This window comes from Mytilus trossulus, chromosome 3, assembly GCF_036588685.1.
Source record: "Mytilus trossulus isolate FHL-02 chromosome 3, PNRI_Mtr1.1.1.hap1, whole genome shotgun sequence".
In the NCBI taxonomy this organism is placed as follows: domain Eukaryota; kingdom Metazoa; phylum Mollusca; class Bivalvia; order Mytilida; family Mytilidae; genus Mytilus; species Mytilus trossulus.
Window position 1 is genome coordinate 57,764,405 of NC_086375.1, and position 22,826 is coordinate 57,787,230.

Below are 22,826 nucleotides of genomic sequence, written 5' to 3' on the forward strand. Positions count from 1 at the left end.
TTTCAAGTGATTGTAACAAAAGTAAAACAAGGCTAGGCATCTGCAAGTCATCAGCTTCTTGTTGTCAAATGTATGGTCATAAATTCATTGATAAAGAGAAACCATACAGTGACTTTTCTCATCACCAGACTGATCAGAAAGCGGTGTACTTCGGGCTTTAAGTTAAAAACATAACCCTTATAACAAAGATAACGGACTGTGTATTTGTCTGCATGCATAGTAAATCTCGAGAAAAACAACTCATTAAAACATTTTTCATAAGTCAGCCGTTTATATCTTAATAAGTTCTATCATTTTTATGAGTAAAATAATCTACCACTTGTTATATGCAACCATCCTGAGTATCTCAAAGGCTTTATCTATATAGAACTTACTTTATTCTTTGATCGATTTGTTTGACAAGTAGAACATTTGTAGTCATGGGAAGATGCATTACAGATAATTGTACTAAATTGATGAACCTCGAATAAGCCATTCTAATCAATACTCATAAGGCGTATAAAATGCAAAAGATGACTATAAAAACACTAAATCGAAGATAAAATATGTCTTTTACATGGCTGAATATGCCTATTTAATAAATTCATTTTGACCAAACCGGATTCTTTTTTGGTTTACTTAGAAATATCAAAAAACGATCTATTATGATATTGATGTTGAAATATGTAAAACATAATCAATTGTTATACTTGCATGCAATTTTATAACCCCCCCAAAAAAAAAGAAGGCAAAGTTCCTGTAATTTTTATATTTACACTTGCTTCTCTTTAATCCTTAATGAAAAATGAAAACAGAAAAAAAACATGATGGGATATACTTTTAAAATCAACTTTGACCTATAAAAAAATAACAACAATTTAACCTCAGCCTTACAATAGAGTAATCAAATTATAGGCCATAGTCATCTCAATAAAATGGTGTTTTTTTCTGGAAAATATTTTTTTAACTAATATTCTTCCGTGGCCAATATTAGTTCTTAAACATTTAATGTTGTCATACTTTAAAGAAACTAGACCCTTATTTGTGAATTTATTTTTGAAATGAGTGGAATACGTGATTTCTTACATATACATTTTTCATTTATTTCACATTGACAATGTGTATTGTAATCAGTTGTAGAACAATTGTCAATTAAAGAAGAGAAATTTATAAATGATTCCTAGTTAATCGATTTTTGTATTGGTAATTGATATTTTTTCAATCGAAGTTTCTAAAGTCTTGTGCATATCTAATTGACACTTGTTCCCAGCCATCTTATAAAACAATTGATCATAACGAACTATTGAGTTTATTTTAGGCTTCAACTCTTACAATGAGAAGTGATTAAACTGCACTTTTGTCCGTGCGTAATTAGCGCGAGTCTATGAGTCTTTTGAACGTAGGCTTAAACAGTTGTTTTATTTACTTTCCTGTGGGGTCTTTTCTGAAAACAATATACTTGGCCTATTTTGATATTTAAAAAAAGTGAATATTAATTATAATATTGTTGTTGATGGGTTTACAGCATTTTAAAAGGAGGCCGCACATTTGAATGACAAACATTATCAATTCCAGTTTTCTGGTTTCAATACCATGTAAAAGAGGGGCGAAAGATACCAGGGGGGACAGTCAAACTCGCAGATAGAAAATAAACTGGGAACGCCATGGCAAACTATATAATCGGTGAAACGGCTATTCCATAACGGTCAACGAACTCGTGACGGCGTCCTTAAAACTTACGAAGGAATGGTTTCAACTTCACCATTAAGAACTCTTGGTTCAAAAGCTTCCTTGTGAGCAGCAACCCTTTATCAAGGAAATCATTTCCGGTTTGGCTGACCCAAATTATCAATTGACATAAGCTCAAACACATCAAACGAATGGCTAATAACTGTCATATTCCTGGCTTAGTACAAACATTTTCTTATATAGAAAATGATGGATAAGACCTTGTTTTAAAGCCAGAAAACCTCTCACCTGTATGACAGTCGCATAACATTCCATTATATTGACAATGATGTGTGAACAAAACAAACAGACATAATAGGTTTAAATGTTGAAAATTAGGGATACAGCAGTCAACATTGTGTTATTATCTTACTTACTATGAAAACAAACAACATTTACCATGGCACATAATATATATTTTTAATGAAGTTTAATAATTTAACTCATTATCTCTTTTCATCTTTTTCAGTTTATTGAGAAGCCGTTTTTAGATGCTGTAAAAATTACGCTAAGTGACAGATATACAGACAATATGGATGGCATCTACAAAATTACTATCAAGTTTATACTGGAAAATTTAACAAAAGGAGCAGAATCAGCGAATGGAATTTCCTGACAAATTATATTCACTCGGTTACCAGAATAAATGTATTCGGATATACAAGTCTTTCCTTGACGTCCGTTTCAGACAGTGCATATTGCCATAGAATCTTATAGATCACACAGGAATGCTTGAATCTAATCTTTATCGGTGTTGGTGGCGCTGCTGTTATTTTAATGTGATAATTGTAACAAACCAATGTTGATGCCTTAATATCAACGGTAATGTTGTATCTATTGCAATACTTGAAAATCAAAGATTTTAGAAACAAATCTTTAAAATGTGTAAATTGTTATGTTTTAATTTAACAACAGAATGAATTCCTAATATTGATCGAAAACTTAAAAGCATTTATCTTATTAGTAGATGAATATTTAATGTGTAAATTAAGAAAAGGCAATGTTTTAATTTTTTATTCATTATTTATTAACTATCAATTTAATTATCTTATACACAAATATATTGGATAATTGCCAAGCTATTACATCCATCCATGACATATTAAATCTGTTCACGGACTTAACCATTCAGGAAGTTGATAACACTAATTACGAATGCTATCGGTCAAAATGTGGTTGAATTTCGACTTTTATATTTGTTTTTATTAATGCTTGATCATGTATAGAAAGGTCGCTGAATAAACACACAAAATTATTGGAAAAATTTCAATTAATATGATAAAAGTATTGAGAGGGTTTACCAATATCTCGCCTTTCCAAAGTTATGCAATAATATGTTAAGCAATAAGATTTTAGAAAATATTTCACGGAAGTTTAAATCAAACATTACATGAAATTAAAAAATATTTTATATATATTCTGGAATCATAATCACCCCTTAAAATAGTATGTGAACCGTGAAATTTTGACATGAAATGTCGTGGCACTGGAACACATAATTCAAAATCAGAGCCGACCAGTTTTCCCTCCTACTTCAAATTGCTGCGTGTTGCGCGTAGAAGCAGCACATAACATTTTTAAGTCATTTGTTTGGCCTTGTCGGAGATAAACCCAAGACCTCGTACAGGCGAACATGCTTTGAAGAGACTAACAAGTACGATAAAACTAAGACTATACAGCTACGACCAGACTTTTTCTAGTAATAGGCAGGTGTCTTAACAATCTTAAAAATAAAGGCATGTGGTTTGATGTCAATGAGACTATCCAATTCAAATTAAGTAGCTGTATGTAATTATAGACAACCATGTAACCTTTAAGTTGTATATCATCATATTTTTGGTTTCTAATCTTTTAACGGACTGAAAGCAGAGTCATATTTGTACGTTTTGATTTAGATTGCCATTGTATAATTTAATCTGTCATTCATTATTTCATTCATTTATTCATTCATTAATTGAACGTCATCCTAAAATGGTGTCCGTTATAAGGACACGTGACCGATGCAGCTCATACATTCATTGGTTTAAAATTTAGTAGTTTTACTGCTTTATGGTGTATTATTCATAAAAAATGAAAAGCCTCATTGATCTTTCTGTGTAAGGATAATGCAAAGATGAAAATTTGATACCGATTTAAACTTTAATGAATCAAATCGATCTTTTCTTTAGCGCGTCTGCAATCAATTTTTCAACTTAGCCTTTTAAAAATTTGCTTTGCTTAATTAGCAAGTTTCAACTGAAATTGATATTATATAAAAGTAAGCTGGATCTATTCAATGTTTTGTTTTGAAATACAGCTTGATCACCGGAACGTTGGACGATAGATCTTGTATGTATATCCATCTTAACATTGTTAATCTAAACAGTTTCATTAAAATGTTGTTTTTATCCTTCGTGAGCTACGAGCGAAAGATAATGAAAGAATCCACATAAGTAAATTATAACTTATCTTCATTTCTACTAGTTATGATGATATGGGATAAGAATTATGCATTGTAATAGTTTAAAATTTATTGTTATTTAAATGACTGTTACACGCATGAAAGATTAAACAGTATGTGAACATCAATTCAAAGAGGGTAGATAATTTTATTGAAACCATTGTAAATAATATGCTATAGTACACATTTGGCCTGGGAATATTGTCCTGTTTTAAACTTGATTTTTTTTAAAGCATATGTAATGTTTCTTTCACTTTAAATACTAATTTTAAGAATTATAATGTCATTTTATATGGAATTAAGATAAGTTCATTGGTTTTTAAAAGTATGCTATTTTTAGTTTTAGTTCAAAAGATTTAGCAATAAGCGAAAGAACAAATTCTATAATGCATGACTTGAATGAAACAATGGGAGGCAAATGTTCACGAAAAAACAAGAACAATAACCACCGTTACACAAATGATCATACAGCCATAATGATCTTTAACGGTCGAAATCTATGGTTGCTGTTTAAATTATGAAATTTGGCATTATTTTGGCATTATTTGCTAGATAATAATTATTTCTGTGTGATAAATGCAAAGAAACAACAACATTATTATATTATTCAGTTATATGATTTTCTCTTATTTAAAAATCTCATTATAAGTTCCGTTTGGTTATCGTTATAACGTAATTGATGTCATGTTCGTGTCATATTATTATATTTTACAAAGATAATATGAAGATGAACGTATATATACAACGTATTTATATTTAAATGAATACTACTTATTTGTGTTGCTATTGGTTAAAATTGTGAACTCCTGTATGTTTGAATAATGTACTTGAACTATAATAGAATAAAATGTACATTAGTGTATTATTGTTGTTCTAACAAACAATATCAGCTCTTATTTATAAGCAAATATAAGCAAAATTTAAGGTTTCATTTGATGTGTGTATATCATGTTTGGTTTGGTTTTAAGTGTGTCATTTGTTTTAATTATTGACATATTTATTTTTGGGAAAGACGTACTGTTTGATTTTTTTTATTGTTTGCACAGGTCTTTTTTTTATTTAACCTAAATATATATATTTTCAATTTGTAGATTCAAAACAAAATTTGGATGATTTCAGTGAAACATTGAACAGCTGTATTCATATGTATATGACTTATTCCATATATTGGAACTTGTTAAAATACTTTCATAAAGCATCACCACACACAACAATATCTTTCCATATTCGACAATGGTTAAAATAAAAAATAAAACCCCCTTTATAAATTTCAAATGGTAAAGGAGACAAGAATCGATAAGAAATTTATCAGGTTTTTTTCTGACTTCATGGCATGTCACATATCTGTGATAAAAGTCTTCGAGATCAAGTGCTCCAATGATTCAGAAAAATCCGGCTGTAATTGCTCCGTCTTTTAGATGACCAACTTCATAGTGATAGTGTCAAAATAATAATGGTGCTGTTATATGGTAGCTTCGTTATTGTTTTCTTAACGAATGTTTTCAAATTTGTTTATACTGACCACTGTTTGCAGTACTCAATACGGATTTTGATCAACTGTCTTAGCTTTGAAGTTGCCTACTCTCGTCGAATGTTACTATTTTTTATTTGTTTACTTCTCGTGAAGCAGACTTAAATATTTTCGGTGTTCGAAAACTCTTTCAAAAATAACTGATTTTGTCTATCTTGATCCGTATGAACCAAAGACATATATAATTTTGAAAGCAACGTATTCCTTATTGATACAAGTCTGTCCCATTACTATCAGCTTCAATTGTTGTGCAATATTGTTCCTGGTTGGTCATAGACATTGACATGCTGTTACTACAAGGTGTGACAAATTCAAAGTTTGTATTTTTGTACAAGATTTCCAGCTTCAGGGGTACAGATCTTTGAAATTCTGCAATGTCATGAACAAGGAAAAAGAATCATAGCTTGGCTACAACTGCTTAATATCCTTGGTAATATGTGACATTGATATAGTTTCCCCTAGTATTCTTCAATAGGTAATATGATAAAAAAGGAAGAAGCAAAACATTATATAAAAAAGAATGCACCAGATGCGAGATTGAAGATCAGTAATTGTAAACCTACACAAGAATTAAACGAATTTGGGCATTTATTGTCCGCTTAAAGAATATTGATGGATCACGCAAACGGTCATCATACCTGACTGTTATTGCTACACAGAAGAATTTGACAATCAATAACCAATACATACTAAAAACTAACGGGGGATTTATGGGTCTAAATCGTAAAGAAAATATTTAACCGTTATCAACAACAAGAGTGATGTAAATAACTGTTACTAGATGAAAAAAAATTGACCTAAAGTAACAAAAAAACAAAAGAATAATTCAACATCCTAAATTTGATTTGTGGTAGATAAACCCACTTACTCTAATGTAATGCAATTTGCTATGTCTAATGATAATGTATACATTAGTGCAACATTCGATAATTGGTGATGTAACCAAGCTTTTTATGTTGTATATCACATTCGATATCAGTGATTACATAAATGCACCAAAAGACTTGCCAGACCATCCATTTAAACTCGAAGAAGTATTGATGAACTGTTGAAAAATTATTAATATTTACATATCGTCGTTAATGCTGTGTAAACAAGTGCACATTTTTTAAATAATAAGTTTAATTGTTAAATTAAAAAAAAAATACGCTCATAAGAACATGAATCGCTAACACTTTAATAGTAGAGTAGATCTTTATTGCTGGTCACATTTGATGTATTATGTTGATGGAAGTAGGAAGTACAAGTAGGTAGATGGACATTATGAACATATGCCTCGTCGGATTTATCATTCAGTTGTACCTCAGATTAACTTCTCTGAGTGTCAGATTGTACATTAAAAAAGTATAAGGCAAAAATGGCCAATCTCAATGTAATAAAAAAATACAATATGAAGTAACGGCTGTACAGGAACACAAATAAACGTAAGAATGACAAAGCAGTGGAAATCTTGTTTTAGATCAGTAATGTAATTACATTTTACCCGATAACGTATACAGAATCTATATATAGTCATATATAAACATAAATCCTATCATGCCTTACTAGTAAAAAGACCATACAAATAATTCAATTACGTTCAGTAATCACATCGAAAAATCAGTAACGAATGATAAGAACCTCAAGGGTTACAATTTGAGAGGTCACATGTAGCAAAAAAACCCAAAAAACTTCCAACTTTTTTATCAGCTTTCTGCTATTAAAAAAAAAGAGACGAATAAAATGTAATAAGAATATAGCTGGTTGTATCAATAGTAAGGTCACTATAAGCATCCACACTCGCATGTTCACTGTAATTCTATCGTTCAAACTAAATATAAATACTAGTACTTATATACGAAAATATGGTATGATTGTCAATTGAGCAACTCTATATGTGTGACTAATTGAAATAGAAGTTAACAACTATCATAAGTCACCGGCAGTGAGTAAAAACCATACAGCAAAGTAAGCTTTAAAATGTCCTTTAATGACAAATGTTAAACAATTCAAATTAAAAAAAAATAAAGGCTTTTCAAAACAATAAACAAAAAAGAAATATGATAAAAAGGCACGAAAAGGCTATTGTCTTGCCTAAACAAATAAAAGGTATGAGGCATTCGTCCATTTATGTGACGCACAGTTTGTGGTGATCAGTGCTGTCGTTAATTCATGTGAGCTATCCATTGTTATAATGAGGTTCATGTATGAATGTACTTTTATTGTATTCATTTATATATTTCTCTGTACTGAGTATTCTTGCGTTTGTTTGTCCTGTATTCATGTCACATAGTATTGTCATTTAAAAAAAAATATAAACGGGAAGTTTCTATGGATGCTGGCCTTTGTTTCTGGTTGAAGTTCAGTGTTTCCGTGGTTTTCCTCTTACAACTGTTTTAGTTTGTTACCCGGGTTTAATTTCTCTTCATCGATTTTTGAATTTCAAACAATGTTAAACAAATGTTGTCTTTATTTACGTTTATGATATGTCTATAACTATACGGGTGCCTTTTCACGAGTTCAATCCGGATTTTAGTGGGTTTCATATATCTAATAATTTATGGAGTGTCTTGTGGGCCTGTTGGTCTTTCCGCCATTTTTGCTCAAGCGGCCTCTTTTCTTTAACTTCAGGTTTTTTATTGCTTCATTTGTATGATTTTTTTTATTTTGTTTGTAAGTTATTTACATTATTTATAAACAAAGTATCTGCAGTGGGGAGAAAAAGAAACTTGATTAAAAAAACAGGAAGGATAAGCAGTTCAAGCTTCTCTAGCGGTACTCGTTTGTTGCTCATTCGTCAAAGAAATATTTTACGTTTTGGATGTAAAAATGGATTGTGGCTACGATAAAAAAAAAAGCACAACTAAATATGAGCAACTCATGCCAAAAACGAATAATGAGTATTTATAGAGACTAGATGAGCAATGCATTTTTTTAGTTTTGTTGAGCTTGAAATGTAAAAAAAATAGTTTCTTTTGTTTATACGCAATCCAGACTTTTCATTGTCGAATGGACCCAGAGGTTGACTTCAGAATATAAACATAGTATCATTGACATTACTTCTCGGCAATTGAACCGGTCCTAAATGTGAAGTAGGAAATAACTTCTGAGAACATTTTAAAGCACTGACAGAGTTCTTTTGAATCTGTGGATAATTTTAAGACCCATCCGGAGGGAACTGGGACATGAGCTCCGATGTTTCGTGTAGGGAATGTAATATCCATATGCAGAATACACTCTTCTGATCATTACAGACCTTATCTATGAGATTTATTGTTAACTTGATCTCCTCCTGAATGTACATGAAATATTTGCAAAAGATATTAAAAAATACAACAATTCATTTATCGATATTATTGTTTAAGTATGTGATAAATTAGGTGAGCATTATTACAATTATATACATTTTATACTTCAAAAAGATTTTATCATGATGCAGTCATTCAAATTATTGATCAAAGTCTTCATCAATATAAAAATACACCATGAAGTGATAATTAACATACATATCTATATATCATAATCAAATTAGGAAAACCATAACAAATTTAGCTTTCTTAAAACCTTTCTTCTCGAGAATTTTCCCAGCGGAGTCAAAACTGAATTATGGATTGAAATGCAGCTCCATAACTTACAGTAAAAAGTCAATGTCTTGTAATGATATATCACGTATATATAGATACAACACAATATTTCAAATCATGTATGATTCAATTATGATATTCCTGTATTTCTTTAAGGTTTCGAGCTTTTCTAATACATTTTCTTTTTTAAAGTTGTAAAGTAGACGATACAATTGTGTGCGGCAAAAACAAATGCATATTGACTAATACCATACATCACTATATATAAAGTGTTTATAATTTATTGCTTACATCACATCCAACGGATATAAATTATCTGTACATTTACCTCAATTATTTACACAATTTAAATAAGGCATTTCTGTAACATCTCCTTTATGCATAATCTGAGGCTTTTTTCCCTGAAAACCCCTTGAGCAGATTAGAACCATTAGCTTTCTGCTGTTTTTACCAAACACCTATCGTTTTCTTTCACATCTATTTCCTGGCCATTGTCTAGTTTAATTTGCAAATACGTTTCATCCGTGTATCCTTCTACAAGGCTGTCTAGAACAAAATCGATGGTTATAGTATATACAGTTGCCATGTAGTCTGTATATCTATCTCCCAACGTTATCTTTACTGCCTCAAGGAATGGGATTTTTATTTTCTGTAAAAGAAAAAAAATGATCAGGTTTGTTTGTTAAGTAGACTATACAACTGATATATGATTTTTAATTTAATAAACATTTGTCAAAATGATGTAAATAAAAAAAAAATATATACGTGTTTTGGAAATTTAATTACAATATACATGCTTCCTAAATCATTAAATATACAATTCATGGAGATCTAATTAAGCGAAAAAGGTTCCAACTGTTAAACAAAATAATCACGGCAAATAACAAATTTTAAATTAAAGGATAAAATAAAAACAAATCCTTAGTTAAGTTAGAGTTATCTTTCTTTGTTTACTTTCATGTTTAATAGAAATACAATATTTTCTGTCGTGAAATAAGTTTTGCCATAAGTTCAAATGAGCATACAGAACACATCTATCCAGATAAATCATCACAAAACGATATAAAAGAATTAAAAGTATATTAAGAATTAAAGAATGATTAACATGAAACTAAACAAAAACCGGGAATACACTTATGTACTGCAGAAGGGTAGACCGTTCTCCCTCTATGGGGGACATCATAGGAATCGATATTTGAAAGTTAGAATCAGTCGCATTCGATCTGACGTAAAAGAGGAAAGAGGACGGGAATAATACTACGAAAAGTAGAACGTGGTCATCTATGAAACATATATGTCATAACAGTCAAAACAAATCGAAATATTGACCGTGATGACCTCAACCTTAGCATTGAGAATCATTTGTTCATTACATACCTTGTTAGCATGAGCCTTCTATCAGTGAGGTCATCCCAGACAATTAGAAGCAGAATATTGTTTCATCTTTAAAATATACAGTCAATGTAAGTGTATTCTTCAAGATGTTCATTGGTTTAAGTGCGATCTAAGTTGGACAATGTTTTAATGAATTACAGTGGGGGATGGGGGACCCAGTTATAATCTAGGTCTGTTTCGAAATCCTATATTTCATAACGAGAAAATGTTAACAGATGCACCTGTTATCCTTGGAATCAAAACCTGAGTGGATGATTCTCTCGGATACACTCATTTTCAGGATTTTAATTTTTTATTGCGAGTTGTAGTTGATGCTATACTATTTGTCGTGTATGTATTGTTTTCTTTTTTGTTTTAAGTGTAGCCTTCGGTGCTGATACATGTTAAATAAAATCTAGTGTCTTTGTTAGTGTCCATCGACATCTGTTCATCACTTTTCATTTCTAGAAGGTTAAAACGTTGAAAAGACCGAGTAGGGAACTTCATAATTCTTATAAATAATAAAACAAATTAAACATAATCAGTAAAGACGACAAACGATAGAAACATTGATGAATTTAATCACTCCAAAACACGAGGGAAAAAAACTTAATTTACGAAAGTTTGATGGTTACAAACTGTCAACGGACTGAGTTAATGGTCTATTACTCATCGACATACAGACAGTAATCTGTAATTTAATGAAAGATATTGTATTTGGCATTCTTTCTCTAGGAAATGATTAATATGTATCATATTAAGTTGTTTTAAAAGTGCTCTTGTCATGTCTTGATGAAAATTATACCATTAATTTCCGTCCCTTTCATTTTACGTAAATTTTATAAAAGACAGTATTTAAGATAAGAATGAATCTCTCAAGATCCCTCAGTGTTAAAAGGTGATAACATACATTTAGTCTTGACTTTGCTGGGTTATTTCTTTAAATAATGATATAAATGATTTTTTTAGATACTCAATAATTCATGCAAAATCAATATGAAAACGAAGACATTAAATATAAAAAAAAAGAAGATATGGTATGATTGCCAATGATACAACTCTCCATAAAAGACCAAAATGACAAAGAAAACTAACAAATAAAGGTCACCGTACGCCTAGATTCCAATAATGACCTTGAGTATAAAATTCCTTTTCCACTAGAATCAAAACCCAAATAAAGAATTCCCTGTCATTCATATATGCATACTTCCCTTTGGATTCCATGATTACTTACGTGGCTGCACATATAACTTATATTGTGATACTAGAATATTATCATCGTAATCTACATTTTTTCATGAAGTCATCACAATAAAAACTTCAATATTGACTCAGTCAATGTAGAACAGTCAGAAGCAGCAATAATATTTCTTTTTATTTTGTCCCTGATATGAATGAAATGAAAATTTGTTTTAAAGTTCGATCACATGGGTCAATCAGTTAAGTCGAAAGATGAAACTTAAATGTTAATAGTATGTGTTTTGTACTTGTGTGTTGCACTTATTGGTACCAGGTATGCAAACAAAACAGAAAGAATATATTTTTTGCAATCGCTTTTCTTAAAATGAACTTCAAGATTTAAATTATTTATTTTAAAACCGGTTTTTCTCTAAAGTGAGTATTGATCAATATTTTCGAAGGGTTAAATATTTCTTGCCATGGCTTTGTTTGAACTTATTTGTTTGCTTTTTGGTCTTTAATGTTTGTCTCTAATATTTTATTAACTGTGCATTTGCAATCAGATATCGCAGATCAAATTTATTTGTTCATTAATATATATTGTGTATTAATTAACGTTTTTTGATTGAGTTAAGTCTGACAATTGATAATTTATCGTGTGTTTTTTTATGTTGTGATGTTATGCTATTGTTTCAGGAAAAAGGGAGAAGGTTTTGATCCATTAAAACGTTTCATCCCGCTGCAAATGTTTGCACCTGTCCTAAGTCAGGAATCTGATGTACAGTAGTTGTCGTTTCTTTATGTAAAATATACGTGTTTCTCGTTTCTCGTTTTTTTTTATATAGATTAGACCGTTGGTTTTTCCGTTTGAATGGTTTTACACCAATAATTTTGGGGCCCTTTGTAGCTTGTTGTTCGGTGTGAGCCAAGGCTCCGTGTTGAAGGCCGTACATTGACCAATAATGGTTTACTTATTTTTAAATTGTTATTTGGATGGAGAGTTGTCTCATTGGCACTCACACCACATCTTCCTATATCTATTGAAAGATTAGATTCAGAGTAAATAATGAATATGAAATTTGAAAATTGTCCAATCATAATTTAGAATTGCCTGGAGTGAAACACATGTACATGTTTAAGTTTTTTTGCCATACAGAAATGAGTTGCCAAAGGTTGGTTATAAAATAGTTGCAGTTGAACGATTTGATTAATAATAGCTATGAGGCCAGATTGGTAAAAAATGGTTAATTGTCAAAATTTCTCCTATTACTATTTCAAGGTTGCTCAAGTTGATAAAATGCATTCCAAATATGTAAAATGAATAAAACATTTGACGACTTCACTCTAGAATGATGTGTTCATGAATTTCAGTGATAATTGAACAGCCTACATTGTTATCGCTATTGTAGTGCTTAGGTACTGTAAAACATCTAAATCAGTGTCACATGTAAACATTTTTTTCACAGACAGTAATAACGTTATCCAAATTACAAGTAACATGTGTGATTGTGTCATTGAGAGCAGCTGCAATCGTTATCAAGACGTTTCAAAAAGGGAACAGCGTGCATCTACTAAAATTATTTAGTATGTATATGTTACTTGTACGAAACAAAATGAAATTCTTTATGATTATCAATCTTCCAAGCAAGTACAAATCGGATTTCCAATATCTGTCAGTAGAAATTATAATACTGATTGAGACTAATTTAAATTCAGGTTGATGTTGGAATTTCACTATGTACTATGAGGATTTTTGAAACCACTGAATTCAAATTTATACTGTTACATGCATTAATACTAACACATTGTAGGTGTTAGCGAAGTTGTTAATCCGAATGGGTGTATATAATTTACACTAAGATATTATTGACAATAAATAGTGATAGTTTTCAATTATATAGGAGAGCGTCTTTGAGTGATTTGACCATGATATTTTGAAGCATAATAAATGCAGAGTATCCAATTTCCTTTAATGACATCTCGATGTAAATACAGCGAACAGTACCGCAATAATTACTAAGTTCTAATATTGACCATGAAAACCCAGATGATGTCCCAAATAACAATTTAACACAGCTTGATATGTGACAAGTTGGATAGAGTTGCTGTCTAATATACAACACGATTATATTACTCGAAGTAAACAAAAAATGAAATGAATGAAACATTTAGCAATGTTTTTGACAAGTGTTTGATGATAATATACGACTTATTACACAAGTAATTCCTTATGGTTTAGTCCTGTCAGTTCTTTTGAGATATTACATAATAATACCGGCGCTACAAAACAACTAGTGTTTCTGAAATAAATGAATATTGATTTTATCAACAGCTATAACATCAATTTATCACGTCGTATAGGGATATTTTTCAAACGTGTAAAACAGACAACACGTCGCGATGTAAGATTTTTAAGAGAATTCTAAGACAGCTATATTAACAGTGCTGAATTCAATAATAAAATCAATCCCTTGTAACTCAAACTAAAGCATCTTCAAAATCTTTCTATCACTATGTATACACAACATAAAGATTACATATTGATTATTAAGTATACTCAGAATGAGCATCTGACGAAAGAAGGCAAGACCACAGATTAACAGATTCAGACATTTTAGTGAACACCCAGGTAATTTGGTTTGTATATTTTTGTTTAGACTACAAGTACGCTTATGACATTTATGCCAAACAGATTTCCGTATAAAAAGGGAATATTGCTTTTCTCATAGAAAAATCAACATAATAAAACATTAGATGAAGGTTATTTCTGATTACACCATACAATTATATTTATTTTGGTGGTTATTCAACGTTCTGCACCTCAGTGCACGTACACATATTTATTCCATAGATTGAAACACATTTTACATTTTACAAAAACCTTTAGAATTTGACTTTTTTTTATTAAGATTGTCTCACACAGTAATGTGTCTGAATCATTATAAGAAAAAAGTAAAATCACAAAAATACTGGACTCTTAGGACAATTTTGAACGAAAAGTTAAGTGGTAAATTAGGTCTTGACATATTTTAGAGTCATATATATTTGAATTATTAATAAATATGTTTCGTAAAATTTAAATGGGAAATATATTGCAGTATTTCAAAATTTAAACTATTTAATTGTGACACAATCAAATATATATTTCAAAGCTTTCCCATACTTAATTGTTTTAATTCTCAATTTTCTGCTCTCTAGAACTTATAAGAGCTCGTTGGATTGCAAATAAAGAAATATACCGCAAAGATGACTGGTAACTTGATATTTGTTAATTAGTTGATAGTCACAAACTAAAGGAATGTAATAAAAAAAATACTTTGTCTTGAGATATCTATCCGGACAATACACCTGATCTCATGACATTCTAGGTCATGTAATCCCAAATGTCAAATAATCATCTTTGTCATTTTTCGTGTTCTCATTAGTACTAATTGATTTTTGTTCCATATCTTTTTATATTGAATCAAGGAAAAATATGCGACCTACTGATTGAATATATGTTGGCTGTGTTTAGAGATTGTTAAAAAAAACAGAGGATAGCATTTCATTTTTTTTTTCAATTTTCACGTCTTCGTTTGCGAAAAAGTCATCTTTGTCTTTTACCTTTCCCTTTGTTTAAAGAGTACGTATCAATGCGATTAGTCCTTTCAAGGCTTATTCCATAACTTGCACAACGTAGCTGCACGTCCAGTGTACATCACACACTTCCCTTATATCAAAATATATATTGGTGTAAGAAAATGCCTGTTCCAAGTCAGAAGTATGTTAGTTGTTATCCATTCTTTTGATGTGTTGGAGCTTTTGATTTTGCCATTTGATTCGAGACTTTCTGTTTTGAATTTTCCTAAAAGTTCAGTTTATTTGTGTTTAACTTTTTGAGAATTCGTTTAGTGAATTAATTTTCATAAAATATGCAGGTTTTCATTGCCTGAACACGAAACAGTTTATAAATTTGGTGTGTCCGAAGTATTTAAACTTAGTCAGGAACGCTTAAAGCATATAAATGGAAAGTCTAGAATGTATAAGAAGATATATAACCAAAAAATGACATAAAATAAATAGCCCTAAGCAAAATTTAAAAATAAAGCACTTCCTGGGAAATTCTAAATGGAAAGTCTGTAATCAAAAGGTAAACTCAAAACCTCAAACTCATCAAACGAATAGTTAACAACTTTTATATTCCTGACTCGGTACAGACATTTTCTTAACATATAGAAATCCACCTTCGATAAACTTTGTCATGCGACTTTCTTCCTGAATTTCCTAACAATTTTAACTTTATCAGCTTTGATAGAATTAAGGATAGTTTTCATAAATCATGTCACTAACCACTGAGTTTGTGATGACCTTTGACAGATAAGTCGTCAAAAATTGTAACCATCATCGAGAATAAAATTGAGAAAAGAAATGGGAAATGTGTCAAAGCGACAACAACCTGACCAAAGGGCAGACAACAGTCGAAGGCCACCAATGGGTCTTCAATGTAGCGAGAATTCCCGCACCCGTAGGTGTCCTTCAGCTGGCCCCTCAAAAATATGTATACTTGTACAGTGATAATGGACGTCATACTAAACTCCATATTATACACAAGAAACTAAAATTAAAAATCATACAAGACTAAAAAAAAGCCAGAGGCTCCTGACTGGTTTTACATGTTTATGAGATCTCAACCCTCCCCTAAACCTCTAGCCAATGAAGTAAAGTAAACGCATAACAATACGCACATTAAAATTCAGTTCAAGAGAAGTCCGAGTCCGAGGTCAAAAGATGTAACAAAGAAAATAAATAAAATGACAAAAAATACATAAATAACAACAGACTACTAGTAATTAACTGACATGCCAGCTCCAGACCTCAATTATACTGATTGAAAGATTATGTCTTCATCATATGAATAATAAGCACATAATCCCTCCCGTTAGGGGTTAAGTATCATACTATCATAAAATGTATGAGAAGAACATAACCCGTGTCATGACGACAACTGGTTTTTAAAAAATAAATGTGTTTTGTTCCGATGCAAAGACCCTATAAGTGAATCAATATTTAAGCCAAATAAAGGCAACAGTAGTATACCGCTGTTCAAAACTCGTAAATCAATGGACAAAAAACAAAATTGGGGTAACAAATTAAAACTGAGGGAACCGCATTAAATATAAGAGGAGAACAACATCACAACATTAAAATGTAACACAGACAGAAACGGGCTAAGCATTTAATTTAGACAAAATCCGATGAGAATAACAAATTTAACATCAAAATCAAATACATGAATTTGGGATAGAAAAGTATCGTCTTATAGTAATGTAAATTCACACTCAAATGTTAGAGAAAAACAAACGACACAACGGAAACACAACGTTTAATTGTTACACACACAGAAAATGACTATGGTATAACAATGGCAATTTTTCTGACTTGGTACAGGACATTTTTAAAAATACAAATGATGGGTTGAACCTGGTTTTGTGGCATGCCAAACCTCGCACTTCAATGGCAATGTTTAATATAACAATGAAAGGACAACATAGTATTACAGGACTACAATACAAATAAATAGGAGAACGTATTAGACAAAGAAACACATGATTTATAGATAACAAAAGGCATCAGGTTTAAAATTCAATACGCATCAAATACGACTCGTCCACACAAGAATCACCAGTGACGCCCAGATATAAAAGATCGAAAGTGAAAAAAGTACAAAGTTATACAGCACTGAAGATCAAAAGTTGAAAAAGGTTATGTCAAATACAGCTATGTTTTTCTGCTTGGAAAATATGCAATCTTTAATGACCGGACAACACTATCGTAACTATATCCCTTCTGAATAAGCATGTTTAAAGGTTTTGTAAGCTTTTGAGGTGAATACGGACATGTTTGGGCTTTGTAAAAAATATTACCATAAAAAATTGGATGTGAAATACCTGAACGTATAAGATGTCTGCATGTTGAGTTGTATTTACGAATTATTTACGAGAAAACAATGAAAAGCTTTAAATTTTCTTTCTTTAGGACTAAAAGGATATAATTGTATCTTAAAATATCGAAGCAATAAAAATGGCAAGAGTATATATTTGATACCCTTCAATTAGTTGACAAATAATCAATATAGATCTACATCGTTGAAAACAAATGTTTACATTTTTATGCCAAAAAACAGTAATAGTTTTCATTCCAGTATTAGTATTTTAGCTTAGTTCTATACTCACAAAGAAACATTAAGAAAACATCAAGATGAGATGATGTGATCAGACGTTGCATATAACTGTCTTGTTCCCTCTGACAAGGGCAGATAATATTAATCAATCTTTTCATCAATACTAACTTATTATCTTAAAATGATTTCTATATAAACCAACTCAAAAGAACACAAATTGATTCTTTTGATAAAATCGTGATTGGTTAAATCATTTGTACATTACAGCTCAATGCTAGGTTCATGGTCAACTCGTATTGCCAAATCGTATTGCTGGTAAAATGTTGATTCTATATACCATCCTTTTTTTCTAAATATTAAGGACGTTTATATTTACACTTTGTCGTGTCAGGTCGATTTTTTTAGACAACTTAATGATATGCAATGATGTTTTTCTGTGAAAGGTTTGAAATTCTGCATCCTTATAAAAAACGCTAATCCGTGCATGTGCGTCAATGTAAAGATTTAAAGATATGTTAGTCAGCAATTTCCATTTTCATCAACACTGTGGTCAGTTATGCTATTTTTTTTTCTTTTTCACAGCATTATGTTTTGAACAAAGATTGCTCTTACATCCGATTAATGTCGGAGAGAATGTTGATATCCTCTATACTTTCTATTTATGGATAGACGAACCTCTCCGATTTCTAGAGGGAAGTAGTAAATCTGGTCCTTCAGACATACTTGAACCCCCAAATGTAATGTTTTACGACACAGTTTCCTCTAATTACTTATACAATCTCATATATTCTGAAGTTCAAAGTAAAAAAATACCCCTATGAATATACAAATTTGAAACTTGAGATTCATACGAACACAGGCATTACATGTGAACAAGTAACACTTTTAATGTTCTTAGAAAACAAATGATAAAAGTTGTGCATTAAACTCAGTCAATGACAATAATAGATTCGGTTGAGTATAAGTAGAAAGTTTCTATATCCCTCAAAACTAAACTAAAATTAACTAGCTCTTACAACTGTCCTTCAATTATAACGGTGAATTATGTCAGTTTGACAGGCAAGTTCTCAGTATTTTAGCTATGTCAATGACTATTTCAATAGGTTGGATGAAAACGTTTGACGGGTCAGAATCAAAACTGTATCCCCACTTTTAAGAGTGGGGGCATAATACCATTTACCCATTAATTTTACTCCCGTGTTGATGGTTTGTTCTTAGAATGAATTACATACTTACATTACACTTACTACATAAATGGTCAATACACCGAAAGAAAAAGATTTTTATATTTTGCAAATACCACAAGTACATACCTTAAAATTTTCTTTTTGAAATTCTGAAAATCGTTGATGTGAATTCCCTGTCCTGTGCGCCAGATCCTTTATATAATCAAAATTATCAATGTTCGTAATTGTTTCGTCTAAAGTGGACATAACAAATGTTGCGTGTTTTTCTAATTCTTCATTTTCTCTCATCTCGTCCTCAGTTTCTAGCTCCTTGAAATCTTTGAAAATTTGTATCAAATAGCTATTGTTTTTGAACAATCTGAAATAAATAAAAGAATGAAAAAATAAAAAAAACTACAGTCAAAAATTATAAAACAATAAGAATTTCGGGTTGTTTTATACGATTTATCCACGGTATAATATTATTGCAGACTTAAAAACAGAAACTTAGAACAAAACATATGCTCATTTGACGATAAGGCGGATCTTTGGTTGGTCCAACATGTATAGTACTCTACTATGGTGTTTTTGTTTTAAAGCTGGTTAGAAATGGTATGGAACTTTAAAAGAACATTCATTTCTGTTTCACACAAACATGGGAGAATGTTAGATAGTTTATAATTCGAACAGCCTACGTTAAAACGCTCTGATTTTTTTATCCAAACTGACCCAATTATATATATGCATCGAATTCGATGATATGTTTTTTTTAAAGTAAGCTATACAAACATTGTAAAAAGACAGTTGCTCATACAGACCGTCTAGCCTGCTGATAGAAATGTACGAAAAAGATAGGTTTTGCAGCATATTTACCACAAAGCCTTATTTTATACTAAATGTATGTACTTGACATCTGCTAAAATGTAAAAATCTATAATAATCATAGCATATTGGTTGCATGCAACATATGGTTGACAATAGCAGCTGTAATAAACATATAACATCCTTGGTATTTCTACTTCAAACCCTGACAGATATTGAAAGATACATCATCTGTGAGACATATTAATAATCTTTTCCGTTTAAACGTCAAAAGTGTCATTCGAATATATACATATGTCTTGCCATCGCTCTTTTAGGTACAGATTAAATTTTATCTTTCTAAAAAATGGGATGCTTCTTTATGGAGTAGAATCTAAGCGTTTGCATCTTTCGCACGAAGTGCTTCACTCATATTCTAAAATACGACTTTAAAAAAAAAAACTATTTCAAATGCTTATACCAGAAAATTACCACTTCATCAGGATTTTCGTTTATGCTGTTTTAAATATTCGTACGCAATGTTTTAACATTGATATAGACAGCACGTAAAGTCATTTATTGTTGTCTTATTCAGATAATTAACATTTCATCGCTTGTCTTTAAAATGATGAAACCTTTATAAAACATAAGTAAAAAATATAATTACTACTCTTTGAATAAGTTAATTTAACGACTTAAAGCATGGAAACATGCGTAGTGATTTACAAGAGAGGCGAAAGATATAATCATACTTAAAAATCGAAAACAAACTAACAATGACATTGCAAAAGACGAAAAGCGTAAAAGGTAAACAGTATATGTATACAAAAGAGGGACAAAGGATACCAATGCGACAGTCAAACTCATAAATCCAAAATAAACCGACAACGCCATAGCTAAACATGAAAAAGACAAACAGACAAACAATAGTACACATGACATAACATAGAAAACAAAAGAATAAACAACACGTACCCCACCAAAAACTAGGGGTGATCTCGGAAGTGTAAGCAGATTCTGCTCCACGTGTGGCACCCGTCGTGTTGCTTATGTGATAAAAAATCCGGTAAATAGTATAATTCGGTAAGTAACATTCATGAAAGGGAAGGGAATTGTAGTTTCGACGTTAGGAGCATATCCGTTATCATTTGTGAAACAATAATTCCGTAACGGTCAACCAACTCGTAATGGCGTCCGTAAAATTTACGAAGGGATGATTTTAACTTCACCATTTGGAACTCTTGGTTTAATAGCTTCCTTGTAAGCAGCAACCCTCTAACAACATAAAAAACTAAAGACAGAGAATCACGACCCCCAACAAAAATATCTGGTCCGACCTCGGGTGTTTCAAACGGTGAATCAGATCTTGTTGCCTTGTGGCATATGCCATGTCAATATGTTGATAATGCTATTACGAACCCGGTGATTACTCAGTAGTTTATATTCTAGGAAAAGATAACTGGTTTGTGATAACGACAATGGGAACATATTAGTCGCATCTGTGAATTAGCAATTCTATCACGGTCAACAAACGTGATGGCGTTCATAAATATTCGAATGTATGATTCCAGCTTCCCAACATCGAACGCTTGGTTAAATGTCTTCCTTGAAATCACATATCGTGGAAATAATGATCGGAAATTCAATCTCCGGAAAATTTAAAGTTTGGATCAGTTCAAACATCTCTTTGGAAATGCTATAAAAATATGTCATAGAACTGTTCCTCTTTTTTGTTAAACAAAGCTAGGGTACATCAGGTACAAATCTATTCATACTGAAAATATGTGTATTCATCTTGTAAAATAACACAGGTGTATGTTACGTTTATCAGCAATATAGGAAATTCAAATTTTGTAATGTAAAAACAAACTAACTTGGTGCAAAACATGTCGTTGTATTATAAAGCACAAATACCAAAATGCATAGAACGAAATATACAGTGTAGTAACTTAATCTTGTGTGCGGGCATAAGCCATGCCAGAATGGACAAATCTGACTTCTTATTGGTAAGAGATATTGTAAAATGAAAACAATAAGGCAAAAAAAGGATAATAGCACAATACATGTACATATGTCATCTATGACACTTCAGAAAATCATGTACTTATCATTGTCTAAATAATGCGCATTTTCTGGTTATAATATTTGAAGTTGCAAGAAACAGTCTGCATGTAAACCATATTATATACATTTAAGCATTTACTCGCGCAGGCAATGAAAACAACACAGTCATGTTAATGAAGCGAAACCTACTTCTCAGAAGAAATGACTGTATTGCACTTTCACCGTGTATGCAGTTTAATATCACTGTGGGAAGAAAGTGGTGTTGTTTGATTTTGATTAGAAAACCTAGAATACCCTAAGAGCGAGAAGAAGGCGGACAAGGGACTGGTTGATAATTATGATACAGTGAAGTAAATTCAACACTCTTTAAGAACTAGAAGTAAAATCCTAGTAGCTATGCTGATTTTATTTACAACCCCTGGGTCGATACCTGGGCCTGCTTGTAGTGGTTTCATTTGCCGAGGGTATCACAAGCATATGAATTATATAAATGATATGGTAATAATTTATATATAAATTTACTGGTTACAAAAAAACATGTCATTTTTTAGATTTTTAGACAATGGAATAGATTTCAATAGCTGTATTTGGCAAAACTTTTTATGATTTTGTTGGTCCACGGTGATATTCAACTTTGTACCTAATTTGGCCTTTTATAACTGTTTTTTATTCGAGCGTTACTGGCCAGTCTTTTGTGGACGAAACGCGCACCTTGCGTTCAATCCTGGTATCTATGATGAGTTTATTTGATAGTGATAACGACGTTTTACAAACAAATGTATTGAATTTGTTTTAATTGTGTTTGGTTTCATCGATATAGAACTTTTTATCCATTTCGGAT

General features: G+C 31.1%; 2 protein-coding genes across 3 annotated transcripts in view; one reads left to right on the forward strand and one right to left on the reverse strand.

The window, feature by feature from the left end:
- Positions 1-5,164, forward strand: part of LOC134711959 (globin-3-like) — a 30,291-nt gene extending 25,127 nt beyond the window's left edge. The window contains exon 3 of the mRNA XM_063573003.1: positions 2,177-5,164. Coding sequence (XP_063429073.1) covers positions 2,177-2,323 — 147 coding nt within the window. The 3' untranslated portion in view covers positions 2,324-5,164. The remainder of the gene's footprint in view (positions 1-2,176) is intronic.
- A 4,344-nt stretch (positions 5,165-9,508) lies between these two features.
- The window catches only part of LOC134711960 (cytoglobin-1-like), a 72,269-nt gene continuing 58,951 nt past the window's right edge, over positions 9,509-22,826 (reverse strand). For both annotated transcript variants that reach the window (XM_063573005.1, XM_063573004.1), the window contains exons 2-3: positions 19,268-19,499; positions 9,509-9,890 (exon numbers count right to left, since the gene is read on the reverse strand). In XM_063573005.1, coding sequence (XP_063429075.1) covers positions 9,672-9,890; positions 19,268-19,499 — 451 coding nt within the window. In that variant the 3' untranslated portion in view covers positions 9,509-9,671. The remainder of the gene's footprint in view (positions 9,891-19,267; positions 19,500-22,826) is intronic.